Here is a 19,895-nt window from a genome sequence, read left to right on the forward strand (position 1 = left end):
ATTTTAGCAGAATTTAAAGTCTGACTGCTGAAGTTATACGGACTTCCTTGAGTTAAAGTTGCCCCTTTTTCTGATTCAAGAGCCTGAGTTCTCTTTTTTTTTTCTTTTTTTTTTTTTTATTCTGAGCTTGGATTGTGTCAATGATTTCAATGCATAAAGATTTATTGCTAAAATTGTGGAAGACTGAAAATGATAGCAGTGAAATCCTGATTGTAGTTTCAGCTCTTACCATACAAAAATATTTGGATGCATTTGACTTTATGAATTATCACGAATTATCATTGACAGTTTCTTTATGGTGAATGGCAGTGGCAATTGTAAACCAAAACTTTTTTCATACATTAAAATTGTTTCCTTCTGTCTTTGAAGGTTACAGATAACAGATCAGACCTTGAAGATTTACACCTTTATGCAACTCCTCGGGAGCAACGATTTCGTAGGTTTGCCAGTTTAGAATTTGAAGGACAGCTATATATGACTCCATATGACTTCATTCAGGCTGTCACAAATGATGAACCCAAACGTAAGCAGGAGTTTTATATTGATAAAATTGCTAGGGAAAATGCCAGTGGTGTATGTTATTTTTCCATTTGCTTTTGATTACTACTTCTGTTTCTGATTGTGGTAAAAAGGTACTGCATCTTCCAGAATTTTATTTTTAACAGTATCCAAGTGCATACAGTCAGTATCCTGATTGTTATTAGATTGTAAACATCTGTATACTAGTCATTAGTTAAACGTTCTTGTCTTAGAGGTCACAGACAGCTCAACAGCCATGAAGGACAAGAAGTTCATTTGTACCATTTGCATTGACACAGTTACAGTTATGGTTTCTTTCTGAGCAGGCCAGTATTGCTGTAAAACTCGTGCTTCCTCCTCTGTATAGTTTCTGTGTAAATAGACAGGCAAGATATGAGTTCTCTAAATAATTTAGGATAACATTGTTTCGCAGTTTTTGCCATCTTAAATTGTCATCTGCTATCATGTTGGGTTTTTTTTGCCCTACAGAGATTTTATAACCATATCATGGCTTTCTGAATAACATGCTTTGAGTAAGAGTTTCAGTCCCCCAGGGGATCCACTTTCTACACTTAAAAGTTGCCAGAGTTAGCACTATGTGTTAATTAAATTAATGAAAAATAAACTATCAACTTTAGTTCACTTATTGTAAAATTTTTGCTTTAAGTATCAAAGAGTGACTAAATAGTAAGGTGATCCATTTCTGATCTAGTTTGATTTCCTGGCCCTCAGGCTTGCAGTGCATTGGTAGCAGCACACTTCTGGGGAAAGTGAATATCTTTGCTCAGGTGTGACATGTATAATAACTCACCTTAGGTCTTTCTTCCTAAAGTCTACACCACAAAGCTAGTATAGAGAACAGTCAAAAGCAGCTAAAACAGTCAGAGGAGAGCTTAAAGCTCTGTGCAGATGTTAGATTTTTCCCCTTTGTTCTCTTAACAGTAATGAAACAAGAGGAAAGAGTTCAGCCATGGCACATCAGTGATCAAAACTTCTATAACTTTTGAATAAAGATATAATCTCATTGTAACAATGAAGACAGAAGATAGAGCTTACATGATGAAAACTTGCAAAACTTTGAAACTCTTACCAGAAAGCAAATTTTCATTCTCTGTTTTTGCTCTGCAGTTAAAAGAGAGGAAGCAGATTCATTATCACAGAAGTTAATACAAATACACATCAGCACTTTATGTCTACTTCCTCGTCCCAGATCTCCAAGTCTTCCTTTTTTTGTTACTGTGGAATTGGGTTTCACCATGTATTGTCATGAAGGATTTATGCCACATACTGGACATCAGTTAAACATTTTGTTTTAACTCCATTTTATGACAGTTTGACTCGTTTGACCACACTGTATGTATGGTTTGCTATTAAGATTTTTCCATGCTAATGAAATTTGTGCTTCCTACACAGCAAGTATTCAGATTTTAAAAACCAAACCAAACCAAAAAGCGTTAAGCTCACAAGGACATTCTGTTCATCTCACGCCAAAGGGGAAGAGATCTGGAGTTGAATAGTGAGGCACCCTTCTGAGTTCAGTGTAGCAAACCTTGTTTGTATCAAAATCCTTCCTGTGCATCCAGTTCATCTCTGAGACTGAAAGCAAAACTAACTTGGATGTCCTTTAGTTTTACAGACTAGTGTCAGAGATTACATGACTGAGATAATTATTTTAAGGGATAGTGTAAGAGGCTGTAACTACGTAGAAGTGGATGACTTCATTATAGTGGAAGTCATATTGTCTGGGACATTTGGACAGAAGGCTGGCAAGTAGGAAGTTACAGATGAAGTAGATGACCTGCAGATTACCACTTCCAGCTTCTGATCTCTGACTATGTTAATTTTAACCTTTGTACTGCAGCTTTGTCAAAGTACCACTTTGTCTGTTTGGGCAAGTCTTAATTTTCTGTCTTGCTCTATTGAAGGTAGTAATTTTTAGGAAGGTATTTTTCTGAATAAAATAATACATTCTAAACATCTTATTTTGTATTTTTTGATCATTTTGTAAATAAGTTGCAAGTTGTAAATAATTGGGTCCATTCAGGCTGACACACTAGAACATCTATATTTTGCAGGAAAAAAAAGAACATACACCTGGGTGTTTTTATGGATGAAGACTAGAAAGGTCTTGAGTTTTGTCAAAAAGCAAAAATGCCCTTTGAAGAGTAATAATAGTAGCTCTTTATGTCTGCTTTATAGAAAAGCTAATAATACTAGACCTGAATGAGATTTGTGATGGAGTGAATGCGTCTATTGTGATTGATTTACTCTGGAAATCTTGTAAACCCTACAAAAGTCAAGAGGGTGTTCACTTCCTTTTTTGATTAAACACTAACTAATATGGTAAGAGTGTATTTTCTTTTATAAAATGTAACTTTTGACTCCAGGCAGTTATTATAAAAAATATAAAATACATGCTATAATTAACTTGTTGCTGCTGCCTTTATGGTATAGACTTTCATTTGGGAAAAAATAATATTTTTAACAGTGATGCTTGATACATTTTTATCATCTGAATATATGTTTAGAAAGCCAATTAAGAGAAGAAGAAATATATTTTGTTCCCTTTAGCTCTTACTATAGTTAATTTTAGCCCAATACTGAGCTGTAAGAAAGAAGTATGTATATACACGTAAATCTTCACTTGCTTATCTAGAAAGAAAATCTATGTATAATGTAGGAGACTTAAATTATTGGATTGGAAAGTTAGATATATTTATTCCCCAAGTTTGTTATGGTAGGCATAAACTTGTATCGATTTGTATGGCAAATGAGGTTGGTTTTGGGGGTTTTATTTAGTATTTTGAGACAAGACTTTAATTGACATTAAAAAATTAAACTGAAAAGTATATGAAAATCTGTTAGCTCATGTTATGATGTTGTTTGATATAACTCCACCATAGTTAGAGTGGGATTTGCGGACAGTCTTGGTGCTAACCTTTACCAAGATGTAAAACTAAAATTGCAGTGAGTTTCTAACCATGAACTAATGAAAGACCATAGTGACTAGCTTCTGTATCATGATAATTATTTAATGGAGCATGGAGTTCACCATGAGGAAGGGATTTCTAATACCACAGAATGTTCTGCTCTATAAAAATGAGGCTTTATCAACCAAAAAGTTATGGATTTGACCACATACTATGATACTTTTTGTACCTTTGTGAATTCTGATATTCACAGTGCTTTATCTTAATATCGAATATGTGCAAATGTTTGTCTTGAGAGGGTGGTGATGAACCTCAAGTTTTGAATTCTTGGATGGTTGTGGACGACCGTTGTCGAATGCGAGTATCTTTCTCTGCTCCTGGAGCCTGTCATGTAAGGTGTTAGGAAGAAAGCATCTGCTCAGTCTTACTCATCAGTTTTCAGTGTTAACGAGCAGTTCCAGTTCTGAACTGGAGGCCCTCTTCAGCTCCTCTGTTAAAACTACTTAGAAAAAATTGAGCCTGACAGAGGCTGTAAAAGGAAGCATGAATCTGAGTTATTAGGACTGGCTGAAGGGAGTCTTAGCACCTGGTGTAATTTCAAGGATTTTTTTCTGTATTTGCTTTAAAAGGTATGAGTAGTCCCTGAAGCAAGGGCCAGAATCCAGGTCTCCCTACAATCTGCATTGTAATACTACTGCTACTAAATAATCATTTCAGAATATTGATACCACAGGTTAACATGAATGCCCTCTATTTCCTGTTTAGTGTTTTAATGGTGTATTTTGGAGGTAGAAAGTCTTTTCTCTCACTGAAGCAGAGCTGGATCAAAAGCTATACATCTGAATTGGTTCTTTAAAGTTAGGAGTTTAGGTATGTATTAAGCTAATTATTTTTTTAATAACATAAAGAGAATGTTTTGGAACCAGGTTGAAGATTATCCTCATGAAGTAGGGAAAATACCTCTTCTTTGGGTAGAAAACACAGTATAGATGCAGTCTGATTTTTATGACACCACATTGGCATAACTAAATTCTGTGCATTCATAACTTTGTCTTTTGTTGCAGGTGCTAAAAAGTGGCGATCCCTTTCAAAGCAGGTGGGCAATAATTCCTGTGCTGTGCTGTCTTATAGCCATAGATTTTGATACAGTTACGTTCTTTCATGATGTAACCTTAGAGTCACAGGAGAAATAAGGGAGTTTTTTAATCTTTATTTTTAAAAAAAAAAAAGACTAATTTCTTCGGTTTTGTCACTTCAGACTCGGCTGAATCCAGAATCTCAAAGATACTTGAGCAGCTGTGTCTGTTAGTTGGATTTACTGACTTTCTCAAGCCTCTGTCAGTTCCTTCCTCAGCACGTATCTGACTTTCTTTAGTGTCTAAGTGTAACAGGTGTATCCAAAACTGCCTGAAATACTTATGCCACTCTTTACCTTTTGTGATGTTTAAGTGCCCCTTTTTTTTTTTTTTAACATTTGTACAACTGCAAAAAGACTCTGTCCTTATCCCTGTATTTTAAGTAAAGTACATTCATATTCATGGGTATCGTGGTTTAACCCCAGCCAGCAACTAAGCACCACACAGCTGCTTGCTCACCACCCCCCCAGCAGGATGGGGGACAGAAACAGGAAAAAAAAAAAGTAAAACTCATAGGTTGAGATAAAGACAGTTTGATAGGCAAAGCAAAAGCCACGCAAGCAAAGCAAAAGAAGGAATTCATTCACTACTTCCCATCGGCAGGCAGGTGTTCAGCCATCTCCAGGGAAGCAGGGCTCCATCACATGTAACTGTTACTTGGCAAGACAAATGCCATCATTCTGAACGTTCCCCCCTTCCTTCTTCTTCCCCCAGCTTTATATGCTGAGCATGACATCATATGGTATGGAATATCCCTTTGGTCAGTTGGGGTCAGCTGTCCCGGCTGTGTCCCCTCCCAGCTTCTTGTGCACCCCCAGCCTCCTCGCTGGTGGGGTGGGGTGAGAGGCAGCAAAGGCCTTGACTCTGTGTAAGCACTGCTCAGCAATAACAAAAACATCCCTGCGTTATCAACACTGTTTCATCACAAATCCAAAACGTAGGCCCATACAAGCTACTATGAAGAAAATTAACTCTGCCCCAGCCAAAACCAGCACAATGGGTGAAGTTTGCTGTAGTTCAGGTTTTAAAAGAACAGTTGCTTGGCGCTTGTATGCAAACCTTACTGAAATCCAGGGGAACTTATTCTTGGCTTCAGTGAATATGAGCAGTGGTGAGTCATTTCAGCAACAAATATGTTACATGTCTCTCTCCAACTCTGCAAACACTTAGTAACCATGCAGATGAGCAATTCTTGGAATAATCGTGTGCAAAATTTATATATGTGCTTGAGTACTTCCAAAGTCATTGTGGTACACTGAAGTTACATTAACTGGTCGATTTGCATGCAGTTCCTTGTCTTTTATATTGATTTCTTAGCATTTACTCCTAATCTGTTAACTACTTCATTCAATATTTAAATATATACTTTCATCTTTTTTAAATCTTATTTTTTAGGAACTGAACCAGATCCTTATGGAGACACCACCAGTTTGGAAAGGATCATCCAAACTTTTCCGCAATCTTAATGAGAAAGGTGAGGGATAAGAATTTGTTTTGCTGAACCAAATTATCGCTTGTTGTAATTTATTGTGGCTAAAGTGATGTTGTACTTCAATCTGAGTCACATATTCAGAAAAATAAAAAGTATTTGTTGCTTTCTACATTTTACATCATTGAAGAGTTCCCTTTAGTCTCTACAGTGTTTTAATCATGCCATCTTACAGCTAGCCTCTTTAAGTGAATTGATATCTTAGAGTTTGTTAAACTGATGTTGAATGTTTCAAGTTCAGTTTGTTGTAATGAAGAATGATCTATAGACCATAGATAGAATATTCTAATGAAGACACAGTATCTCTCTACTTTTTTAATAGATTCAGTGATGTGATTATTTTTAAAGACAGTAATGGTATCTTCTATCACTGAATAACCATTTTCTTCACAACACAAAGAGACAGTGGCAGAAATGCTATATATCCCTTTAAATTCTGCAGATGAGGGCTTTGATAGCTTTTAAAACTCACACTATTGGTAAAGGAAGAGCCAAGAGCCACTCCTGGTCTCCTCTTTTTTTTTTTTTTTTTTCTTAATAAGCTCTATCACTTCAGAAACAAAAAACACAGGAAAAAAAAAAACTATGATGGCTTGTATACAGACATTTAAAAGCTATTTATGATAAATAATCCACATATTCCTTTGCTTGTATTCAGAATGGCAAAAGTCTGGTGAAGCGTTCTAAATATTTTTAAAAGCAGCCACAAGTACTTGCTATAAAATAAAGACATTTTGTGAAAGTTTAAAATAAGCATGCCAGCAACAAAATTCCGATCAAATGTGTGCATGTAATTGATGCATCTAATTCAAATGCAGCTCAAATTTATTAAAGGAGTAAGTATGCACCTACTCTCAGAGGAGGGTCCTGGGCTTAAACCTCTAGTGCGTGGAGGCACTCACTTTTTATCCTGAGTCTGCAGCCAGAATTCCAGAGAGGCAGAAAATGGCACATCTTTGCACTGTGTTTCCTTGTGTTTCCTTGCTCTAGCCTGCTCTCTATATAGTCAGAACAGCTGACTTTTGACATACTAATTACATAAAAATTCAGCTTCAGAATCTGTTAAATCAATACATTATCGGTTTAAAAAAAAATATCTGGATGTTGCTTATTAAGTCTGTAATAAAATGTCTGCAACGTGCAGTCTTGATTCAACAATATCTTACTCCAGTAATATTTTCTGCCAGTGAAATTCTACAGAAGTTGATGGAAGTAAGAGGTCTCAAAACTGGTGTAATAAGCTGGTAAAATTAGTAATAAACTTTAGCACTTACATAGCTTTTCAGCATGCTTTATGAAAAAGTGAGTTCCATTATCCCATTTTATAGATAATAGAAGAAAAGATGATGGGTCTTATGACTGATAAGGTCATTCAGTAAGCCAGTGAAAGGAATGGGAATAGAATTCAGATCTCCTTAATTCTAATTTAGTGGGGGGGGTTATTTATTAATTTACTCATTTTCTTTAAAACATGCACATTTTAATATGAAGCAAGTAGCAAAAGCCTACGTTCATTTATTTTGCCATGGGTTCATTTAAATCAGGTGATCCACATAGATTTATGCCAGTTGCCCTTAAGTTTTATTTTTATGTTTACCCTTGAGTGACCTCCCTCTCTTCTTTCTGATGTTAGTGTAAGCTTTTTTTTCTGTTCAGTCGTCATTTCAGAGCCTCTCTCCCATAACACTCTGAGCAATCAACCAGAACTGTCTGTCTACAGCTAAAATATACCAGTACAAACAAAAGGAGAGAACACTTTCAAGGCCTTTTATATTGCTCTCTTCATACCTGTGATGGACTAGTTGACAATTGCACTTTCTTCCTCTGTTTTACAACAAAGAAGATGTCATCAAACAAACAAAAATACATATTTACATTTATTGACTGGCTATTAAAGAACGTTTTACATCACTGAATGAGAACCTTTGAGGTATCTGATTTCTTGATAGCTGCTTGTCCAAACAGATTCAAGCAGGCCTTTGAAAACTAATTTCTGCAAGCTGCTGTATAAAATCAAGAAGATAAAGCATAGAGCATGCGTTACTTAAATGCCTGCATTTAATCTTTGCTAATCTTCAGTGTGGAGCTATGTGTAAATTGAGGAAAAGAGCAGGTGGTATTAAAAATACTTAGTAGCCTTCTGAACTAGATCTACTAGCAGTAGTAAAATCTTGGTTCTGAAGGCCTAAATTTGCTCTTGGATCAAAAAGTGGGAAAATATCTTTTTTTTCCATGAATGGAAGTCGGGAGGGCAACGTTTCAGCTGGTAAAGGTTGAGGGGTTTAGTGATTCTTTCTAGTATGTGATTTGGTTCCAAAGACAGTTTAGTTAACGGCCTTTCTTTTGTATGGCCTTTATACTCCAATCTCTGTGATATCTGTGGAGATCTCTGTTGTTGGTTATTTTTTCTTTTATGTTTGAGGATAGGAGACCTGATTCTCTTGAAGGTGCTCCTCTTTCAGGACAATTGGTTTTTAGGGATGAATGTTGTATGATTGAAGGTTTGGGGAGGCATTTGGACATTTGGACACATCCAAGAGAAATATAGCTGAGATTTTCATATCTCAGCTATACAAGAGGACAGAAAGTCACTCCAGAGTATTATTTCAGGACAGAATTAATTTAGAACTTTTTGTGCTGTAAATATTAGTAGAAAATGCCAAAGTTTCTTACTTTGGCAGTGTTGGAAGTGCCGATGTTAAATGTGTTCAATAATTGTAAAATCCACATGAATGATACAATGTTTTGAGCTTTAATGGTACAGGTTTTTCAGTGAAAAAAATTCAGATGACTATTTACATAGTTTGTCACATATTCAGTTAAGTCAGATTTTAAAAGATATTTAAACATCCAAAGATGTGTCTGTTTTTCTAAAAACTTTTGCACCTGACTTGGACTGAAATCAAGGAGACAGCCAGCAACTTTTGAAAATCCCAGCTGATAGACATCTTTACTCTCAGGCATCTAAATACTTTTTTTTTTACTCTTTTGAAATAGTCTAATATTGTGGACTGACTTAACACTTTTGGTTTTGGAGGACAGACAAAATCAATCGGTTAGAAATCAGGAACCAGTTTTGCTAGTTCAGCCTTGAAGATCATTAGAGCTAAGGGCTGTTGGGAGAGCTGCAAGTCATTGTTTTCAGTTCTTACTGAACTGTAAGATGCTTCTCTTCATTGGTACTATGGGCATTCTGCAAGGTTATCTCTTTACCCCAGAGCTAGAAAAGCAGAAGTACAGCTTATGGTACCAGACGTACTATTTGGATATTGACTTCAGCTCTAATTTAAATTTTGCCTTAATCAGTTCTGAAGAGACAAGGAAGTGCCATTCCACACTGTGATTGTCTTTTGACATCTACGAAAGACAAAAAGCTTAGAATGTATTCCTTACAGATCTTCTGAATGTAGAAGAAGAGATAGTACAAATGTCACTAACAGGCTTTAAAAATATTTAACAAAGTTTACACATTCATTTAGTAAGAGTTTTAATATAAATTTCAGGTGATGATTATGAAAATGTGCATGTAAAGACAAAAGCCCAAATCTATGCTTTTATAAGTAACATGAGGCCAAGTTTTCAATTAATATAGGACATGTACTTACAAAGCATATATTAAAGTCAAGAACTGTATTCAAACGGTACGTATCAGGAGGGAGCACTATTAATGTTCTCAGAGTAAATGTTCTCATACTGTTAGAGAGTGTTGTCATGAATTACTTGTGGAGTTTTCAGAAAGAAAATCAAATAAATCATTTATATTAGCCTCTAAGAATCTAGCCAGCTTCTGTTTAATGAGCCATTCTCCACTGACTGTAGTTGCTTATTTGCCATATTTAATGTATTCCTCCCCTAAAATACTCAAAAACGAACCCAAACAAAAAAACCCACCCCATAGATCAATATTTTAGACAAATAACTCATTGACCAGGTTGAATAGAGTCACATGCACATGAATATGAATATGCATATGCACAAAAATTCTCCTTCTTATACAGGCATTTAATATTTTCAATTTTAGGATGTGAAAACAAGGTGAAACTAATATGGCATAACTTTTTTTTTGTCTCCAGGTGTGATATCTTACACAGAATATTTATTCCTCTTATGTATTTTAACAAGTAAGTATTTTTGGAGAAAAAAACCCAAAAACTTCCTTACAAATTTCTAAGCTCTGAATCTATTGCTGTATGTTACAAAACTCTTCCCCCCCAGCTGTCCTGGTTTCAGCTGGGATAGAGTTAATTTTCTTCTTAGTAGCTGGTGCAGTGCTGTGTTTTGGATTTAGTGTGAGAATAATGTTGATAACATGCTGATGTTTTAGTTGTTGCTAAGTAGCGCTTATCTTAAGCCAAGGACTTTTCAGTTTCCCATGCTCTGCCAGCAAGCAGGTGTGCAAGAAGCTGGGAGGGAGCATAGCCGGGGCAGCTGACCTGAACTAGCCAAAGGGATATTCCATACCATGGAACATCATGCCCAGTATATAAACAGGGGGAGTTGGCTGGGAGGGGTGGATCACTGCTGAGCCGTCGGTCAGTGGGTGGTGAGCAATTGCATTGTGCATCACTTGTCTTTTCTTGGGTTTTATTTCTCTTTTTTTTGTTATATTCCTTTTCATTACAATTATTATTATTATATTACTATTATTCTTAGATAGTATTATATTTTATTTTACTTTAGTTATTAAAGTGTTCTGATCTCAACCCACAAGTTTTACTTTTTTTTTTCCCGATCCTCCTCCCCATCCCACTGGGAAGGAGGAGGGGTGAGGGGCTGCATGGTGCTTAGTTGCTGGCTGGGGTTAAACCATGACACCTGCATATCCCAATATGGAAAAAAATGTATCATGCACCTCTGTGTTTATTTGAACCTCTCCTGTCCTACTGGAATCTTGTGTTTTTATTTAAGTGCTTTATTATCTAGAACACCTTTTACTGGCTGTTGAGAAAGTTGAGCCATACACTTCAGCTAAACCCCAGTTAAGAGTTTAAATTTTTCTTCTTTGAAATTCCTACAAAATTTCTAGCTGAATTTACTGAAGTTCAGAAAGGATGCTGAATAGAGGGAGAAGAGAAAGATATACATTATTACTGGTTTGTTTCACCTATTAGTGCATAATGGGTGACATCAATGAGACAAGGATAAAATATAAAATCTGTCAAACTAAAGTAAATGTTTATTTATGTTAGAAAACACTAACAAAATTGAATACTTATTCTTCTACCACCCATAAAACCAAAGTAGAATAACTTAGAGTAAACTATGCCTGATACAGGCTTTGTTTTGATATTTTAAGAGGTGGTTTTTGGGAAGGAGCAAAGTGTTTTACTTGCCTTTCATTTGTATGTAGTTAAAACATTTCTATTGGATTCATGAGGGTTTTTTTCAGATATGATCTGGATTCTTACTATGAATCAGAGCAGGAACTTGACCCTGAACCCTTACAATCCCTAACTGCTGGATCGATGGATATTCTTACATCATTTTTTTGTTACCTGGACCAACTTTTGGCGATAATTCATCCATATTGCAAATCATTGAGTATCACCAAAATGTTGCCTAAAGGCTACACTTTCAGTTACCTTCAAAGTCTCCATGTTTCGGAAATAATTTAAAATTCTAACCTGATTTCAAATTTCAATGACTCTAAGCATGTAAACAAGAAAATTCTGGGTCCCTTTCAACACATCATTTGTTTTGACCAGAAGTTGCATCCTGTACCTTCTTTGCAAAACTTTTTAAAGTGTCTTTTAGAACACTGTGTTTTCATAGAAAATTTATTTTCTACCGATTTGTGTTTTGTAACATAAAATGGACTCTAGTTATGAACTAACACTCTTAACTACCCAGCCAGCCATTACTGTGAGATATTTTTCTTGGATATTTCATGTTCTATTTCTACTGTCTATTTCCCCTAATCTATGAATTTGTGAGCATGCCTTCTATTTTCATAATATGGATAATATTGTTTTACAGATGTTATGATTTGCATTTACTATGTACACAAATGTACTAATTTATATTAGTTGAGGATATGGCTTTTATAAACAGACACCAAATAATTTCTTAGAGTTTTATATTTGCTTTATTTCCAAGCAAATAAATAATTGAATGGGTTTTTTTTTGGCAGAGCCACATGCAGGTTTTAGAATCGCTTTCAACATGTTTGATACTGATGGCAATGAGATGGTGGACAAAAAGGAATTCTTAGTGGTATGTGTATTTTCAGTCTTTGAATATTTTTTGTAATCTTGAAATTCATTTTTTTTATCTGGATTGAGACTCATGATGATGTCAATAATCATGAGAACATGAGCTATTCTTCACTGAATGTAGTTGTTTATTTGCCTTATTTAATGTAAATAGTAAATGTAATGTAAATTGTAAATAGTAGCTCCTTATTACAGTGCACAGTGCATTGTATATAATGATTTTTGAAGCTTAATTCCAGTTTTTATTCTGGATCTTTTTAATTCCTACTACATTCACAGATAATTAGGCTATTAAAGTAATATTGCTGTATCAGTGGTAAGCAGAATTATTTAATTGCCGTAATGATGGAGGGACTTGTGAAAGATTCTTTTCCTGGGGGACCTCTTCACTTTGTCCTAAAGAAAACGGAAATGTGAAAGAAACTGTCCTCAACACACTGAACTTCCCTCAATTCTCCTTTTCAAGGAAGTGAGACCTGAGATCTGGGGGGCTTGTTTTCTGGTGGCATAGCTTAAGCAGAACTGGTCTCATTTATTTTGGAAGCTGTCACCACTTGCAAATTGTGGCATGCTGATCATTTCTTTGTATTCTAATATTAAATGTACACATCCTTATATTTGCTAATTCCTAATAACCGTCTCCTCCAGTCGGGGGAAAAAGCCAGCAAACATTGGATTAATTGGCCAAAGGAAAAATAGACGAAGAACAACAACAAAAAAAAAGGTCTTTCATGATTCAATAAAACAGAATGTGGTGGAATAGACTGACAACTTTTTAAAAAAAAAAAAAAAAGGCTTGCATTACAACAGCTAAGTGGGAGGAAATTGAAGCAGGAGGCTTTGTCTTTCAGAAACTGATGCTGAAAATGAAATCAAATAAGTATATAAGGCGGGGAGCAAGGACAACATTTAATTATGGATATTGCATCTTTCTTTCTAACTGTGCTTTTATAGTCCTCTTCACACACTGCTTTTTATTTGTTCTCTGTCATGGTCCCTGATAAAAATTTCTCCTTCTTCTTCTTTTTCTGTTACCAGACTTGGTGGACAGAAGAAAGAAAGGAGAATTTTCAAACATTAGATATACTGTTTTCCACCTGTTATTGTATTTAACAGATTTGTATAGATTAAACCTGACCCTAACTCTGCTTGATTACCGTGTCAGTGACCCTTCAAAAATTAGATCAAAACTCATAAGTCAGAATGTTAGATCTGAAGTGAGAAAGACTAAGATAGGTAGGTAGGTAGATAGATAATATCTGTGTAAAAAAAAGTAAATATGAAAATAAAAGTTGATTCAGTGATGCTGCAGCTGTGATAGACCTGGCCCCAGAACATACATTTGGCATCTGTACTCACCTTGCTTGGGTATGCATCATCTCCTGTGTGCCTGGAAGCAGGAGACTGTGTTGCCAGATGAACTATATCCAGCATTTGCAAAATACTTCCCCATTGATTACAGCCAACTATCATAAAATTGGAAGTATAGTTCAGTTTTGCATATAAAGAGACTTTGAAGAGATTGGTGTAGGGATCACGTTACGTGATTCTTGAAGAGAAAGGTACTTGTAGTGAAGAGTTGAAAAATACTTAATTTTTCTGATAACAGCTTTAGTGTTTTTGTAAACTAATTCCATGGTGTTTGTGCTTTCCTCTTTGCTTATGTCTTAGGGGTGAGGTCAGGCAACAGAAGGATTGTGTTGCCTTGTTACAGGAGATCTTGTTTTTGCTGCTTTCAGCAGTCAATCTCATTATCCTGTTTCAAACAATGTTCCTATGAAAGTACTCCTAGATCCTTTTTTGCATTTGCTTTTCTACTCACTGGTATCCTATAGCACTCCTTCTGAACAAAAGATCCATTTCCAGCAGTTTAGCAAGTGCTTTAATGATGAATGCAATAGAATCCTACTCCCTTTGCCTGTGTGGCAGGGGAGATACATCCAAGGATGCATTGCTTTTTACCAGTCTTTTTTGGTTTTTCAATTACTGCCACTTTTCTCTCCTATGTGATAGCTTGTCACTTCACTTTTCACAAGGTATTTTCTTTCTACTTCTCTCTCTTCATTTACCTTTCTTCTTTCCACAGTTTTGGGTTGCAAACTGTGTAATATTCTAGGCCATCCAGCTAAATGTCCTATCATGTCTTTCCTTGTCAGCATAGGTTACAGTAATTTGTGTCTGTAGGTTTGCAAAAAATTAGAAAAAACATACCAAGGTCTGTAAATTGATCCCATACTCAAAAATAGTTACAGTGACACACACAATATTCTGGTCTGTGTTTGCCTTATAGGCAATTCCAGAACACAGTAGTCAATTTTGGAAATTCATAAAACGTTATTTATAAATGCGTTTGCTATTTAATCGCTAAACACTGTATTAATTTATTTCAGTGTTGTCATACCCCTGCAGTAGAGCTTGCTGATCCTTTTGTCTTAGTCATTTGCCTTCTCTGAAGTATGGTGTTCTGAAATTAAATTTGGAAAATTTGCTTGCAGAATGTATCGCACACACTTTATCTTTCACATTCTGATCCCTGGGGAGCTCTGTGTGTGTGTCATTACAGTATCAGGTTTTTAACAGACTTCTGGTAGGTAAAATCGGGTCTTTGAAACGACTGCCACAATTGTGTCTGTATGCCATGATGTTTGATTCTGAAAATACCATATTCTAGATAGGACAAATTTGTCAGCCACAGCGTTTATTCTTTTCCCAGCTCACTTTGAGATTAGCAAATGCTACAAGTGGCAGTACAATATTTTCACATGCAATTTTTGAAAAGCTGAAGTTCACTGGTAGAGATATAGATGGCATCATAGTTAATACTGCTCTTTCTTGCTGTGAAGAGTAAACACTGTGACACTTTTTTCTAATGGTTTGGGAATATTAATAAGTATTACTATAAATAAAAATATCTAAATAAAACAGGTACTTACAAAGAAAGATAAGTACAGACCAGTTCTTACTCTAAAGACTTCATAATTTCAAAAAATAAATATGCTTAAGAATCTGTATGTTTTAAATCTTGTATTTGAGGTTTTCTCAGAAGTCACGTTTAAAGCTCTTAATGTAGAGAAAGTTGTGAAAGGGGTATTTTACAAGACCTGAAGGTATTCTTTGAACAGACTTGAAAAAAAAGGGTACTTGATAAATTACTCTGGAGTAGTAGTTTGTTGCTGCTGAAGGGGAATGTTTCACCCCCACCAGGTGTTTCCACCCCTCCCTTGTGCCAGCAGGAATAAGAACTGATCTGGTTGGAAACTAGCAATAAGATTGTTAGTTTAAAAAAAAGATTGATCCAGCTGACTACATAGCCACACAGATACTAATTAGTACCCAACAAGAAAGGATGTGCCTAGAGGTGATGAAAAAGGCTAGAACTCCCCCTTTTTGTATAGGCTGGATTGGCTAAAATGTAAAGCGAAACAGGATGTTCTTAGTATTGTGCTCCCAAATAGAATTACTAGCCTTACTTTGTGGAAAAAATATTTCCTTTGTCCTTTCTGTGTGATGGTTGAGGTCACAGAATGAACATGAAGGCATGAATATGAGCAATAAAGCATCATTGAAATACTGATATTTTAGTAAAGAACTACATTTTAATACTGTTTGCAGCATTCCTCATGATGAATGATTGTTATGCATGTGAAATAGCCTGAAAACTAAGTAAGAACAAAATGGTTTGGTTTTTAGCTACAAGAGATTTTCAGGAAAAAAAATGAGAAGAGAGAAAGAAAAGGAGATGAAGAAAAACGTGCAATGCTGGTAAGTAAAATTAGAACAGTTGCAGCTGTTAGTGGGTTTTTCTTCTTCGATGTAGGACAAATTGTGTGTTTATATATTTCACTAATCACTTTCAATTTTTTTTTAAACAATAAATTCATATCATTAAAAGAATATGCATAACTTTATATATAGAAAAAAACAATATTTAGCCTAAACTGCAGTTATTGAAAAAAAATATTTAAGTGGTCTATAGAAAGGTAAAATTAATATTTAAATACTGTATTACGTATTATGACAGTAGCATTTGTTCCATTTGGAGTCCATAAATCTAGGAAAAAAAGAATAGTAATGACCTAGTGTTATTGTCTGTAAGAGTGAGAGATCTCAGTGGCAAGACCAAACTATACTTCTGCTTTCATAACTAACTGAAGCCATTCATGTATACATACTGATCCTGATGCTTGTTATTAACATAGTAGTTTTAAAATAGCTGATGAAATGTTACAAGTGAACTTAGATTTTATATTCAAATTTAATTTTTTTCTTAAATACTGCTTACGACCAATGCAAAATGTTTTTAGTTGTTTATATTATCTGAATAGATTTTTGTGGAGTATTGAATATTCATTCTTATATAATGTCAAATTTGCATTTCTTATGTGCATAAGAAAGGTAAGTCAGAAATAGGCAAGTCTGTGGTGGTTCGTCTGGAGGATGGCAGCAGTAGCAGGAACTTATTTTACTGTTGGACAAGTAAAAATCAGGGACAAGTCTCTGTCAAGCCCACAGCAGAAGAAACATGTTAATTTGCAATTTGGATATTTATGGCAAAAAGTCCTTATTATAAGAAACATTTTGACATATATGCAAAGCTTCTCATAGTGCCCATTATCCTTTTGGGACCATAGATGCTTGATCTCAGCAGATCTTTGTCCCTGAAACCATAGGAAGTTTGAATTTCAAGAATTAATACTTTTTAAACCTTCCCTGAGCATAAAAAGGGGCCTTTTCTTCCCACCCAGAGAGACCTATCCTTCTCAACTTTTCAAAACTGTAGGTCAATTGTTGAATCTCTTACACACTGTTTATTCTGAACAAAGGAAACTTACACCCAAAGGAAGAGCTTTTGGAAAAAGTAAAGATTGCAAAATGGAACATTTCTCCTGAGAGTAATCTCTGCAACTCTGTACTTCTCTTTTGAAAATTTGAAGAATGAGATTGAAGATAAGCCATTTTTTCTTCACTGTCATTTTAAAAACAATCAAAAAAATCTAATAATATGTAAAGTAAAGATTTGCTTGTCTTAACCTATTCTGTTGTCTTTTTTTTTTTTTTTCCCCCCCTCCCTTCTTTTGGCTTCATTCTGACATGTGATACTTGGCTTGGCCCGTTTTTGCTGTATGTCAGCGTCTTCAACTTTATGGATATCATACTTCTACTAACAGTGTATGTACTCTAATTATTTTCAATTTATGCAGTCTTCACCAGTGAGGTGAAATAATATGCTATAAGAAAATTTACTACATTTATCTTTTTCATCAAGTAAATTACTTCTGCTAATCAGTAAAAATGTGATGGATCTTTACTTGCATAAAAGATTGTGCATGCTTGTTGCACGCATTCTGAAACAGGCAAGCCTACCAGGAGGAAAGGTTGCTCTCTCTATTTATATGAAATGAAAGAAACAATATTTTTAAGGGAAAGGACAAAATATATCTTAAGAAAGTATAGACTTGGTTTTAATTAGTATGTGTAAATTAAGTCATCCTGCGTGAGTCATTTGATCCAGGTCTGTCTTGTCTCCTTGTGTATAATGTGAAGTAATAATTAGTCAAATGAGTCCTTCACCTCTTTGTTTTCCCCTCCCCCCAAAGAAACGAGAAGAGAGCTTTTATATTTTTGTGCTTCACTTACAGAACAAATAAATAAGAACTTTCAGTGCTGAACTAGAATAGGATTTTACAGAAAATAGTCCCTGTATTATGTAGGTGACAGTAAACTTATTTTCAGTCATTTCTGAGGAGTGGGAGAGAGAATCAGCAAGAGAGATCTTCTGGGTTTTTTAATGTCTTCATCATAACCTGATTAATTTTTGGATCACAGCAGAAGTAAAACTGTTGTAAAAAAAGATTGATTTGATGTTAAAATAGAAGAATTAAACTTGTTTTGGTATGATTATTGTGATATTCAAAGTGAGGGAGCCTACAAGAATTAGATGACTAGTGAAATTCCAGTTTTAAAGTCTGTTTCTTTATATAATCATTCACAGGAATGCACAGATTTATTTCCTGTGAAGTTAGCACATAAAATTTGGGCAATATGCAGGAAGGAAGTCTCTTGAATGAAAAGGTGCAGTGACATGATGTAGATGCTGCAATGTTGTGAGAACAATGTAGTAGGAGATGTGAGGCCTTATGATTCAATGGATTTTAGATCAGACTTTACTGCAGTGAAAGATGCTGTACAGTGGTTGCCATATTCCTGTGCTGCCTCCTATTTTAAACTGAAACCAAACTAGTTAGGCTTTCCTACTCATATAATAATTTTCAGCTTTAGTAAAAAAATCTCCTTCTAGACTCCAGCCACATCCAAACTCTTTTATCAAGATGATGCCCAGGTGTGCACCATCCTTTTCTGCCCTTCTACTACCTGAATGGAGATTTCCATGCAAAGGAGACTCAGATGTATAGGAATTCACAGTATACAACAAATCCCCCACCCCAGAAAACTGTTATTTTGGGTTTCTGTTTCTCCTACTGAAACAAGAAGTGTAGCAGCCTTTTCAGTTTCCCTTGATGTCCTGGGGAGTTGAAGATACTCAAGACCAAGGAGATGCAGCCCTAACATGTCTGGAATAGTCCAAAGTGCTGTGTTGGGCCCTTCTCCTCACTTCATCCATCAAAACAGTTCTAATTTTTTGAGAAGTGTCAAGGTCTATAAGCCATAGAGTGCATACAGTGATGTTTTAAATGGGTTAAATATTTTTGTATTTTCATTTGCATAGGTTAATTCTTTCAAGTCCTGTTCTGGTACATACTGCAGTTGTGTGTTAAGGCTACTTCAGCATGTGTTGCATGAGTGCTTTCACTAGCCAAATGCCAACCGGAACATGATAATTATGATGAGATGCATGTAAGGAAAATAAAATGTGCACGCCCAGAAGTACTAATTCCATTGGCATCCAAGTACATCTCCAGTAAGAGAACAAATTCAGTGAATACTTAAAATAGATAATTACAGAATTGTATGCATAAAAGAATGAGGTGGTGTTCATTCACGTGACCCAGTAAACATCAAAGGGATAAATAAGTGTAAGAGAGAAACTGCTAAGGACCTAATCCTGTACGCACTGAAGTAAACACATTTATTTCAGTTTAACAATTTAGGACTGAATGGAGTTATATATGAGAATACTGTGGCCACGACATAGGAACTGTTACTCCATAATAAGAGAAAGATAAAACCAGAATTTTTCGAAAAGGAAACAAAAGTATAATATACATTAAGCATGGGTATAATTCCTGGTAGTTTGTCATGTTTCTTTGATGACAATTTACAGAAAGGGCTGAGTTGAATTGGTTAGTGGAGGAAGTACGTAATAGAACTTGTAGAAGCAGTACATATAATGTGTTGACATCATGTAGAATACATAGAGACAATAAACCTTCAACTCTGTACAGTATTCTTTATGATAACAATGTGGTTTTACACATTGCACAGCAGCGTAAATCTTCTAAGAGAACAGTATGTGCTGAGTCAAAAAAAAATGGTTTTCATTTGTAGTTAGAAGATTAAACTCATTCTGTCTTTGTCTTGCCTGCCCAGATGGACGTGAGCGGGGAGCCGTGAAAGTAGGAGACCTAGTTTATATTAACTTATGGAGAGA

At 35.3% G+C, this 19,895-nt stretch overlaps 1 protein-coding gene across 1 annotated transcript in view; it reads left to right on the forward strand.

Moving 5' to 3' along the window:
* MICU3 (mitochondrial calcium uptake family member 3) overlaps positions 1-19,895 on the forward strand; it is a 58,555-nt gene that overhangs the window by 12,817 nt on the left and 25,843 nt on the right. Inside the window, 7 exon segments of the mRNA XM_050896453.1 lie at positions 370-523; positions 4,514-4,545; positions 5,981-6,059; positions 10,148-10,195; positions 12,205-12,287; positions 15,977-16,048; positions 17,417-17,455. Of these exon segments, the coding sequence (XP_050752410.1) occupies positions 370-523; positions 4,514-4,545; positions 5,981-6,059; positions 10,148-10,195; positions 12,205-12,287; positions 15,977-16,048; positions 17,417-17,455 (507 nt within the window).

Source organism: Gymnogyps californianus, chromosome 4, assembly GCF_018139145.2.
Source record: "Gymnogyps californianus isolate 813 chromosome 4, ASM1813914v2, whole genome shotgun sequence".
Lineage (NCBI taxonomy): Eukaryota > Metazoa > Chordata > Aves > Accipitriformes > Cathartidae > Gymnogyps > Gymnogyps californianus.